General features: G+C 40.4%; 1 protein-coding gene across 1 annotated transcript in view; it reads right to left on the reverse strand.

Moving 5' to 3' along the window:
• Positions 1-13,057, reverse strand: part of hepacam2 (HEPACAM family member 2) — a 100,463-nt gene that overhangs the window by 46,151 nt on the left and 41,255 nt on the right. Inside the window, exon 5 of the mRNA XM_067998584.1 lies at positions 5,108-5,233. Coding sequence (XP_067854685.1) covers positions 5,108-5,233 — 126 coding nt within the window. The remainder of the gene's footprint in view (positions 1-5,107; positions 5,234-13,057) is intronic.

Raw genomic sequence — 13,057 nt, forward strand, 5'->3', positions numbered from 1 at the left:
ACTCCAAGGCGGCCTTCGAGACACACGACAACGCAAAATCGTCGAGCAGAAATTGATAGCCAAGTTCCGCACCCATGAGGACGGCCTCAACCGGGATCTTGGGTTCATGTCACGCTACACGTTACCCCACCAGCGAACAAATGTTATCTGTTTTTAATATAATGGGTCATTTGCTGGCTTTCTCTGCCTTCCGGATGTTTCTGCCTCTCTCTGTTTTTTTTCCCTGTTTGTTTTTTTGTTGAATGTGTATTCGGGGGTTCTGCAGGTGACACCTCTCTGTCTGAACACGGTGATTGCCTTGGCAACGGGCAGTTGCAGGGGCATTCTGTAAACACCATGTATTGTTCTATATGTATAAATGCGTAGGCTTCGAGGAGCTCCTGAACATTTACCTGAGGAAGGAGGAAGTCTCCGAAAGCTTGTGAATTTAAAATAAAATTGCTGGACTATAACTTGGTGTTGTAAAATTGTTTACATTTGAATCAGAAGGTTGTGGGTTCAAACCTCTATTCCAAGACTTGAGCACAAAATCTAGGCTAACACTTTAGCTGACATAGCACTGAAGGAGTGATGTATTGTTAAAAGTGCTGTCTTTTGGATGCGATGTTAAACTAGGGCACTGTTCAGGTGTACATTAAGGATCCGGTGATATTATTTGAAGGCGAGTACGAAGTTTCCCTGGCTAACATTCTTGCCTCAACCAACAGCATCAAAAAACAGATCGAATGATCATTTATCTTATTTGCTGTTAGGGGACTTTGTTATGTACAAATTGGATGCTGCCTTTGCATCCAAAACAGTGACTACAACTCAAAAAGAAATTCATTAGATGTGAAGCACCTTGAGACATCCTGATGGCATGATAAGGTGCTTTATAATACAAACTCTTCCGGGTAGAAATTGAATCTCTTTGTTCTCGTTTTACTGGCATAAAAGGATGCAGTAAGGGCTAATTTCAGGGACCAACATCCTGCACCCAAAGGACACCTGAAAGATAATTGGGTTGGACAATTTTTCAGACACCCCTAGCGGCTGTCCAGAACAGGTGTTAGGCCCCTTACATATATGCAAGCACCCATTTCAGGCCCAAAAACAGGCCAAAGGCAATTTCACCCCCCCCCCCCCCCCCAATCTCTTTCTCGTAAAACATTCTCCTTACTGGTCTTCCTCATTTCCTGCTTCATAAACTGCAACTTATCCAAAAACTCCACCACTTACATTCTATCCCAAACTACATATCGTCCCCATCACCCTGCTCTAGCCAACCTTCTTTGTCTATTGTCCCCCGATGTATCAAATTAAATATCTTTGTCCTCATGCATATGTCCCTCCACAGCCCAGTCTGTCCCTTTATCTACTGCCTTCTCCAATCCTACATGCCAGCTTCTGCTCTTCCAAGTCCAGTTTCCTTTGCATCATTCCACTGGCTCCAGCTTTGCTAGGTCAACACTCTGAAATTCTAACCCTAAATCTCTCCAACATTTTTACTCCGCTGTTACCTTCAAAATCCTTCTTAAAACTACCTTTTTGACCGTGCTTTCAGTCATCTCCCCTAATCTTTTTCTCATCACTGCTCAGTTGTAATCTCTGTAAAGTGCTTCGGGACATTTTATTTCATTAAAGGTGCTATAACAATGAAAGTTATTGTTATGGTAACAGAATTGCACTTGGTTAATCACAATCTGTGGACCAAAGCTGTTTTAGGGGGAATAACATTCTTAAAGATTAGTGCCAAGAGCTGCTGACTTGCTTTGGAGCAGTTTTTCTGAAGCTGGGCAATAGTATTCTGTTTGAGGCAGGCATATCTTCAGTGTTCCAGAATGCAATTGTGGTTTCTGTCCACAAAAAGGGGTATCCTAGTGAGACCAAAAACTAACAAGGAATTTTGTGGATATCAGTAACTCTTAAGGTGGTTGTCTGGGTTGTCACATATTTGATGTATTGGAGGTCCATATAGTAACAAAAAAGAAAAGCTGGATTTCTTCCTTGTGGGGAATGCATCGAGCGGATTGTGTCTTTTTATGAGATCGTGAAATGCTGTTACATTTTATGGTGAGTTGTGCTGCTCATCATACTGCTTGGGAAGTGTTCCACCTGGTGAGGGCTCAAACATGTCCATTGTATGCATACATGTCCATTGTATGATGACCAACTACTGTTATGCAGATGTGTATTACAAGTGTAACAAATATCAAAGAATGTTTTTTACACAATGTATGTATCATGAAATACATTTAGCTTGTAACCACACATATTGTACAAATGATATGTCTGTATCAGGGACTTTTACTGGGGACAGCCAGAGACACTCAGTATATTAAGGTAATTAACTTGGAGGATGTGTATTAGACCCACAGCTCACTTTGTTTGATGTGGAGATGCCGGTGATGGACTGGGGTTGACAATTGTAAACAATTTTACAACACCAAGTTATAGTCCAACAATTTTATTTGAAAATCACAAGCTTTCGGAGGCTTCCTCCTTCCTCAGGTGAATGTCAAGAATGTCAAGACATTCACCTGAGGAAGGAGGAAGCCTCCGAAAGCTTGTGATTTTCAAATAAAATTGTTGGACTATAACTTGGTGTTGTAAAATTGTTTACACTTTGTTCGAGACAACTGGGAACGGGCCTTCTCCCAGACAGATAAGAGTCCATCTATATTGATGAGATTAAGTACCTTGCCATTGTCCCATGTCGGTAGCATCAGTAGCTATCTCCTCTTGATGAGGTTAAATGTCTCGCCATTGTCTCAGCAAGTCGATGATGTCAGGTCAGGTGCCGGCCTAGTCGGGATCTCTTTTGTCAAGATGATGATGTGGAGATGCCGGTGATGGACTGGGGTGGACAAATGTATGGAGTCTTACAACACCAGGTTATAGTCCAACAGCTTTATTTAAAATCACAAGCTTTTGGAGGCTTCCTCCTTCGTCGGGTGAGTCACCTGATGAAGGAGGAAGCCTCTGAAAGCTTGTGATTTTAAATAAAGCTGTTGGACTATAACCTGGTGTTGTAAGACTCCTTACATTTGTCAAGATTATGGATTATGTCTGGCCTTGCCACCTGTACTGAGGATGTTTAGTCAGCTCACCATAGGATTTCCTGCTGAACAGTATATAAAGACACAGCTCAAACAAGGGCTCAGCGTGGAGGATCCCTCCAGAGACAGCAGGCTAGGTTTGTTAAAGCAGACGTGCTGGCCGGAGCCCAACGCCCATGTCGGAAGAAGGAAAGAAGTCTACAGAAGGCATGATCCGCGGGATCCAAGAGGGTGGGGCCATGAGGACCGCGAGAGGCCAAGGTGCGAGCTCTACCCAGAGTGGAAGCGGGTAATATATCTCCAGTTTTCATTTAAATTGGTTTACCATAACCAATGGAGTCGACTCAAATCTTTCAGAACTGGGAAGTGAGTAGCGGAGCAGGGGCTCCCTAAGACCATCTATCAATTCCCAATACTAGTGACTATCCTTCTTGTGGAGAGGTAAGCAGATTTGCTTTGGGGTCTAGTTGGCTTTGAGATAAAATGTCTGGTGATAAGAGAATGGAATAAAGTCAATTTTCTGCGGTACACTGGGTAATCCTGAGCTAGGTGAATTCATTATGATCCAGATCCATAAAATGTAAGAGCGTATTGCCATACAGGCCAGCAAAGGACATACACCATACCCCATCAAATGCTGGTTCTAGAAGTTGGAATTGAGGAACTTCAGCAACCGTTTACCTCACTGTAACCACCAAGATAGTCACCAAGCCCTGAATATATGAATGCTAATGATGGCTGGTCAGCAAGTTTGGCTCATGTTACTGGATGCGTGGATTCTTGCCACTCAATTCCAAGTAGCTCTGCACGCCAATTTCTTAACAGGTAGGGTAATCCTAGCTTACCAATGCTCTATGCAGTTTTAGTCAGTTAACTCCAACAGTATCTCTAAGCACTTTTGAGGGTCCCTAAACATTGATTTTTGCAAATCTTTGCCTAAGTTTTTCAGAATAAAGTAAGTGGAGTCTGTCCTTGTGGAATGCACACACTCTCTCCATATCAGTGAAACTGAAACAGTACTTGTGTGAAATTCTCAGTAGTTTGGTTTGGAGTCATGTAAGCAGGGTGATGGGTTTCTATGCACATCAGACACTTGGTTGAACAAAATAAAGAAAAATGCAAAATAGAAGTACAAGAGCTTCATGGACTTCAGAAGGGTAATCAGTAATGCAATATAATGTTACTTCTTCAATGAAAGACCAGCACTTAATCTGTATTGCATGGACAGAAAAATACAAGGTCAGCACTGTTCAAAGCAATGGGCTGGCTAATCAATTGTATTAACTCAAAGTATTCAGTTTGCCTAAAATAAAATAAATTTTTTGCTCAGAAATTAGATTGACTGGCTCACTGCCAAGCAAAAATGTTATAAATAAGTTACATCCAGCCTTACAAGTGGAAATAACAATATATTGGACAGGAAACCTTTGAGTACCTGGTTGTGAACCTCACTTTATTTTTTATTGCGTTTACAATTTAAAAAAAAGTTCTTCTCTCCTGTTCTGAAGCCACTGCCTCGTGCCAGCGTGTAGTCCACAGTGCAGCCCTTCATTACCTCACCCAATTTCCCAGTCTTCTTTTTCGAGTCTGGACAATGAGTATCAGCAAGCTATTTGACTGTGGAGTGCATCACAGACAAGTCTGATCCTGCCCTGACCCAATATCCACACACATACACTTTCCAGCAAGAATCACTAAACTCTGGTTGATTTGTTTTTTCTCCTCCTTGACGCTGAGGTACTAAGGTTAATTTAAATGCCCAACTATCACTCCAAGTGAGATCAGCTAAGACCTCACAGACACAGGCTTCTTCTTGGCTTGTGTACCTCAGTACCACACAAGGCAATACATTTACTCACTAAACCATCAGAGAAGCTCTCAAAGTAAATTTTTTAAAGAAATTGAAGTAGAGGAAACCCATTACAAAACTTCAAATAATGTTGTTAAGTGACAATTGCAACTATGGAAATATGGAAAATTATTTTCATTGTTTCCGGGTCTCAAATGGGTGACCTAGTTCAGAACAAAACCCACAAAATAAATTTGGATTTTAGTTGATAGCAACGTACCTTTTCGAGGGAAATATCTTCTCAGAAAAAAGTAAAGAAGCATACAGACAATCAGAGACAGTGATAGTCCAACAATGATTGCCAATGAGTGAAGAGAACTTCCTTTTTGTTTCTGTCTTTCTTGACCTATTGAGGGAAATTGATCATACAATCAGAAGACATTCAGTGAAATGTACTATTGCTATTGCAGTGCACAGTAATTATAAACAGGATTCAGTAGAAATGAGCAACTGTATTCCCAGTCAACTGCAATTGACTGGGAAGGATGCTGCATGTGAGTGAGGCAGAGAACATTTTTTTCCATCCAAACTGGATTTACACAGGTGAAGCAGTTGTTGCTTTCTAGTTGTGGCAAATGTTAGATGTGAATTCAGAAATGGCTGAGTGCTGTTGTTTTCTGGCCACAATGGGTTATATTTTCCTCCTTTTGTTAATCTTAGTGAAAAGTGGATGCAAGTATAAGGCAATGCTCCCCCATTTACATTCACATCTATATTTTTATTGCGAAAATTAACTTACGAAAGAAAGCATAACCCAATAGGCTGAAATTTCCCTTTTAATGACAAATAGGAGGATGTCTCTATCTCTATAATTAATGTTCCCAAAAAAACACATTTGCAAAAATTACATGTTCCCACAATCTCATTAGCGGATCAGTAATTGCAAAGAAAACCGGGCATTCTCCCATTTTCTTTAAAAGGGGAATTTCACCCATGTGTTATCCACAACTCGAGTCTTTTTAATAAACTCTCATAAGGAAGAGTATTTTTACGTAGCTGTATGAGTTTGGAGATTTAGCAGGTAGAGCTGGAGTACATCCATCAATTTCAACACAAGTGGTATGGGCTGATAGGCCTTCTTCTCTGCTGTACCTTCGTTGGTTCTTCAATTATTTACATTTAATTACATAGAATTACATCAACAGCAATGAAACAGGTCATTCAGCCCAACTGGTCTATGCCAGTGCTTAAGCTCCACACGTAACTCTTCCCACCCTCTTCATCTAACCCTATCAGCATATCCTTCTGTTCCTGTCTCCTTCATGTGTTCATCTAGCTTCCTCTTAAATGCATTTATGCCATTCACCTCAACTCCTCCTTCTGGTAGCGAGTTCCACATTCTAACCACTCTTTGGGTAAAGAAGTTTCTCCTGAATTTCCTATTATATCTATTGGTGACTATCTTATATTTATAGCCCCTAGTTTTGGTGTTTAGTTAATGAAACAGTAGCAGCTGAAGCTGTGATACCTGTACTCCAGCTGTATGTGTGGAGTGACAGAACTGAAAAGATCCGCTTTAATAAACAAGTGTTATGATTAATGCACAGTCCTGATTCTAGCCTTCATCAGCCAAATAGTCAATTGCTGGGTCACAACTCTCCCTGGCTGAAAATGGTATTGTCACTGAGCCAATCTGTTACTGGCCAGGATTCACTGCAGAAGTCAGTGTAGGTAGGGTATCTATGCAAAAAAATCTAGAGCCCGTCAATTAACAAATCTTCTAATATTCTTTGCTTCCTAGTTTTACACCAAATAGTAATGTTACTAAAAGATTAGGAGGTGAAAATCCGTGGGGCCATTTATGCTGCAGTAACACCAGTGGGACAGTGGTGAAGGGGCAAGTGAATTAAAGGGCCCATTCCACCCAAACCGGAAATTTCATCAGAATGAAAACAAAATGCAAATCTAATGTAAATAGGTCTTGTCCTAAAATCTGAGCCACAAAATTGAGATGTGTCTCATCTCACCCCATCCCTGTCAATAAAAAAACTATACTGAGTAAATTTGTATTGTACTCTAACCATTTTTATTAGTACCTTATGATTGTAAGAGTAAATGTTCCAAGATAGTTTTTTATGATTTGTGGGTGAACCGATAAGATTCACTGCAGTCACTGTTGTTTGCACATTATCTTCCTCTGGATTCATTAACATTGTACCATTTAATACATTAGGGAGAGAGTTTTAGCTGCAATCTAACATGTTTAGGTGCACTAAGGTGGCATACAGGCTTTGGCATAAAAACAGAAAATGCTGTAGAAGCTCAGCAAGTCAGGCAGCATCTGTGGAGAAAGAAACAGAGTTAATGTTTCAGGTCGAAGACCTTTCGTCAGAACTGGAAGATGTTAAAAGAGTTAAAGTTTTTGAGCAAGTACAGTCAGGGAAGCGGGGGGAGGGGAGGAAAGAAAAGAACAAAAGGGAAGGTCTGTGATAGGGTAGAGGGCACGAGTGATGATGGTGCAAGGCAAGGAAGGTGGTAATGGGACGGGTTAAGAAACAAAAGATTGGTCAGGAGTAGCTGTAAATGGCAGCAGCAGAACCATTACTAGCACAAGCTGACCGAAAAAATGGGAGCAGTGGTAATGATCTGAAGTTATTGAAATCAATGTTGAGTCTGGAAGCTCGAGGAACAGCACCTCATCTTTCGTTTAGGCACTTTACAACGTTCCGGACTCAAAATTGATTTCAATAACTTCAGATCATTACCACTGCTTCCATTTTTTCGGTCAGCTAGTGCTGGTAATGGTTCTGCTGCTGCCATTTACAGCTACTCCTGATCAATCTTTTCTTTCCTAACCAGTCCCATTACCACCTTCCTTGCCTTGCACCATCATCACTCGTGCCCTCTACCCTATCACAGACCTTTCCATTTTTTTTCCTCCACTCCCCTCCCCCCCCACCTTTCCCTGACTCTGTACTTGCTTAAAAACTTTAACATCTTCCAGTTCTGCTGAAAGGTCTTTGACCTGAAATGTTAACTCTGTTTCTTTCTCCACAGATGCTGCCTCACTTGCTGAGCTTTTCCAGCATTTTCTGTTTTTATTTCAGATTTCCAGCATCCACAGTATTTTGCTTTTGATACAGACTTGGGCAGATATGTGCCCAGTCCATTACCATGTCAAGTGATATTCATTTGAAAACCAAAAAGCTTTTGGACAGTAACAGTTAGACCTATTTTTATTTTCATTTTCCTAACAGACACAATGATTATTTTGTACAGAATTCATTGGTTCAGTTTTATGCTGTGAGGCTGCAGCATTATTGAGTAAAGCATATATCACCATAGTGATCTTGTCTGTACTGATTACAGTGAAACATTACCAACAATGAGCACCTGCTGCTTTATTTACTTTTACGATACACCTGTCCTGCAACGTGAAGCCTTCATGAAAACATAATGTAAAAGTGTGAAAAGTGCAGCCCATTCATCACATTCATCACTGGCAGTCAGTTTATATATTACAACTTTGCTGAATACTGGAACATTAATGAGAACCCAATGAATCTGTAATATTGTTTCTTAAAATTGTTTCACTTAGACAAATTTTTGGTTGAGTACTTTGATCAAACTGAAATAATAACCAGCCAAGTCCAGTGAACTTTTTCTTGAATTTAAAAGAATTCAAAATAAGGCCTTTTTCATTGTCATATCCAGTAGATGCACATTGTGGAACGCTGCTCATGGTTTCCAGGAAATAAGAACATAAGAACATAAGAAATAGGAGCAGGAGTAGGCCAATCGGCCCCTCGAGCCTGCTCCACCATTCAATAAGATCATGGCTGATCTGATCCTAACCTCAAATCTAAATTAATGTCCAATTTCCTGCCCGCTCCCCGTAACCCCTAATTCCCTTTACTTCTAGGAAACTGTCTATTAATCATAACCCAGTGTTCCCTATTTTGTATTTTGCCTACAATATATATTGTACAATTATACAATGGCTGAATGAGTTTCCACAATGAGTAACTGAATCATAAAGATCAGGAAGTTCCCAAGTCTAAGCCGTTGTATTAGCAAGGGTGAAGGTAGGGATGTTATAGTTGACCTTAGAGCCTGGATGAAAGAAGAGAAAATCTCTCATCTGGGCACTATTCAATGGCCACTGCTGGAAGTTTTTTGGGTGAGAACAGGATCAGGCTAAGCTATGGTGTAGTTGTTAACAACCTGGTATGAATCATGTGGTACCATAACACTCCATCGGTATGTTGCAATACAGATTATGCCACTCCATTCCCATAGTGTCATACTGAGACTACCAACACTCACTATCCCTCCAGCCAGATTTTCTGCACTATGTAAGTTCAAGATTTCACATTTCCCTGTATCATTTTATAATATTTATTTATTCAATTCCTTTAAAAAATATTGCAGGTTTTGCCTTAATTGCAACTTGTGATACACCATCCCATATACTAATGACCTGCATGAAAAAATTCCTCCAACTTCCTCCTTTGTTCTTCTGGAGATAATTCTCTTTCTATGCCCCTTGCTACTGATTGGCCAACTAGAAGAAATAATCTTTCATTTTTTACCCTCTCAAAACTTTTCATAATTTTCCTATTGGGTCTTCCATTAACCTTGTCTGTTCCAGTGAGAAGATCCTGATTTTTGACCCATTCTTCATGACTACAACCTCTCAATTTTAGCATAATTCTAGTGAATATTATCTGTACTCTATCGATAACTAATATTCTTCCTATAATTGGGTACCTAGAAATACACACATTAGTCAACTATGGCCTAACTAATGTCTTGTATAAATTCAACATCGCTTCCTTCCTTTTCTATTCAATACCGTGTGTATAAAACCTAGAATCCATTTGTCTTGTTTGGTTTTTTACCTACCGACCACCTTTAAAGATTTATGTACCCCTATATCTTTCCATTCCTGCACTCTGTTAAGACTCTTGATTAGGGTATACTCCATTCCAATGTTCTTCTTCCCAATATGTACAATTTCACATTTCTGTACACTGAACTGAATCTTCCACCAATCTGCCCACTCTACTAACCTTTCTATGTCCTCCTGCAATTTCCAGTATCTTTCCTCACAGTTTGCAATGCTTCCTGATTTGGTGTCATCAGCAAATTCAATGTCATTCCTCTTTTCCCTATATCCAAATCATTTACACAAGTGGAAAATAAGAGGTCCCACCATAGACACCTTCATCCCTCCTATCCAATAAATATCCATTCACTCCATTCTTGCTTTCTGTACCATAGCCACCAATCCATCCCTGTGGCTATATTCCCTTCAATATTAGATGTCTTAATTTTCATAACAAGCCTCTTATGTGGAACATTATCAAATATCTTCTGAAAATTCATATATTTAACATGAACCACATGCACAACCTACTATTTAGAACCCATGCTCACTATCCCTGTGTAGCCCATGCGTGAGTGTTCATTAATTTTAATCTGTATTATGGATTTGTTTACCCACAGCCCAAGGTAAGAAAACTGGCCTATAATCTTCTGGCTTAACCATTTTCCCTTTTTTGAACAGAGATGTAATATTTGCCATCCTTGAATATTTTGGCACTATTCCTGTTTCTAAAGATTTTTGGAAAATTATGGTATCTCCTCCTCAGCCGCCTTCTGTATTTTAGAATGAACACCATTTGGACCTGCTCAATTTTCTATTTTTGGTCCCATTAATTTTTTTTACTAAGATGTCCTTTTTAATATTTGGCCCTGATATTTACGGTGAGTGAGCGGGGGAACGTGTTTGCGGGAGGGAAACCTGGTAATTCCGCAGAAGGCTGCTGCTGGGGACCCATGGGGACGGTCCCTGGCAAGCGGGAAAGATCGGGGCTTGGTGGGGGAGGAGGGGTGGGGTCGGAGGCCGGCAATCAGGTGGGAGGGAAAGAGTGGCAGCGAGGAGAGGCCGCGATCGGCAGAAGGTTTGCTTGAGGGGCCGGGGGAGCACTCCTGCTCCTCTTGGCTCACAAGCAGTACTGGAAAAGCACTTATCTGCTTGATCCAGCTTCTCCTGTCTCCATTTCACTGCCGAATTTCCCGAGACCTGGGAAATTTGGCCGGCCAACATTAAATTTAAATCAGGCTCCTAACTGCACGGTGGGAGCCTGATTTAAATATTATAATGAAGTATCCGCCTCTTGCGAATGCACGTCTCGCAACTCGTCGCCATAAAAATGGCAACAGGCGCTTACATGGTGGGTTTAAGATTGCCAGAATATATTTAATTTGTACTTTATCCATTTTTGTTTAATTATTTCCACTGTTGGTTCATTGTTTGTTTGACCTGCTAATTTTTCCGATCAATTAACTGAGCTTTGTAGCTTTTCACCCCATGAAATTAATATAAATATCCAATCCAATACTTTTATAATTAACTCTCCTTCGATCTGTTAATTTGCAGTATGAACCTAGTTAGGTTATGACCACAATTTCCCAAATGTTCTCCTACCTCCAGTTTGTTTACTTCTCCTGCTTCATTACATCTAAAGATGCCAGGTTGATGTTTGAGGTTAAAATAGAAGGCTAAAATAGAAGAAGAGGGCTACAGGTATGATAAAAAAAAGAGAAAATAAGGAAAGAGCCTAAAAGAGGGATAAAGGAAGCGAGGAAGGGAGTATAAGGCGAGAATCTCAAAAATACTTAAAATTAATGAAGTATTCTACAAATATATCAGAAAAAAGGGAATTGTTAAATGTGAGTTAGTAGAGGATAAATGGAAATGGTGGGGATACCGAACATGTACTTATTTCCAGTATTTACAAAAGAGAAAGATATTGAAGGGGAAGTAAATCCTGAACTGGTTAAAAGCGATACTCATTCATCTCCCTGCTTTTCGACCCATCCAGGAATGTCAGGATGGCTGCTAGGGGAAAGGGATACTCCCTCCACTCTTGGCTGCTGACACCCCTCCACAACTCCACCATGCCTGAGCAAACGGGTACAATGAGAGCCATGAGATCACCAGGAACATCATAGGACATACCATTGCCATATTGAAGCAAATGTTCAGGTGCCTTGATCACTCTGGGGGTTCCCTACAATATGGTCCAGACAAAGTGGCCTGCATCACTGTAGTTTGCTGCATTCTGCATAACCTGGCATTGCAAAAAGAATTGGAGTTGGAGGAGGCACAGCAACGAGACGAGGCATCATCAGACAAGGAAGGCATGGAAAAACCACAAGGAGGGGCATCAGAATGCATTGCAGCTAGACACACGGGGAGTAATTGATAGTCCAGTGTTTTGGTGACCTCCTCAATCTCCTTACTTGAAAAGTCACAAAAAGTCCCTTAGCATCAGCAGTTTTTGTTACCTCTTCACCAGTTCCTTGATTCTGCACTGAAACCATTCAACCTCAATGTCAATGACTTTCTGACAGTGCAGAATAAGAAGCTGTAATAAGAAGAAACGATGAGCTGAAATTTAAGCCCTACTGTCCACGGAAACGGGGTGGTGGCACCTCAAAAATGAAGGGCAATGCACCCCAGGAGTGGTCCCTGGAGTCAGATGGTAGGCCTATTTAAAATGGAATTGGTGTCCTATGACATCAATTGCTGTGGTTGATTTTCCCCTTTCTAACCCAGGGACACTCAAGTCAATTGTAGTGCATTCATTTAAATTAGCTAATTCAGTATAGGTCGGGATCAAACGTGGGACCTCTGTTTGATTCAGTACCACCCCATAAGGTGCATTTATCCACTGAACATCAGGAGAGGTACATAAACGATATTGGTTTAAAAATCCAAATTTATAAGTATCTAAATTCACCTAAATTCATTCAATCCCATAGTAAAGGGCACTTTAATAAAATTAACCAGTGGATTTAATGACATTGGTTTTGTTTTAGCTTTTGACACGTGTTCCGACTGTGGCCAGTGTCTTCTGCATTATTGCAGCTTTCTTTCTTTCAGCAAAATAATTTTATACATTTAAATTTCAGTTATATGGACAATTTCTGCCACACAGAGTGGAATGTAGAAACTCTCTCACCCATGAGGAAGGCTTCAATCAACTTTCTTCAGGTTCTTTGTACTTGGTAAGAAATTGTAAAAGCATTGGCGTACATTGTTAGAATTGTCCCTGGAAATTTGTATCAATTTTTTCAGTCTTTAGCTAAAATGCCAAAGTTCTAGAAATGCAAAGAAGAGTGACTATATGTTGAGCAGAACAGCAAAGGCTGAATTTCA

The sequence above is a fragment of the Heptranchias perlo genome, chromosome 2 (genome assembly GCF_035084215.1).
Source record: "Heptranchias perlo isolate sHepPer1 chromosome 2, sHepPer1.hap1, whole genome shotgun sequence".
Lineage (NCBI taxonomy): Eukaryota > Metazoa > Chordata > Chondrichthyes > Hexanchiformes > Hexanchidae > Heptranchias > Heptranchias perlo.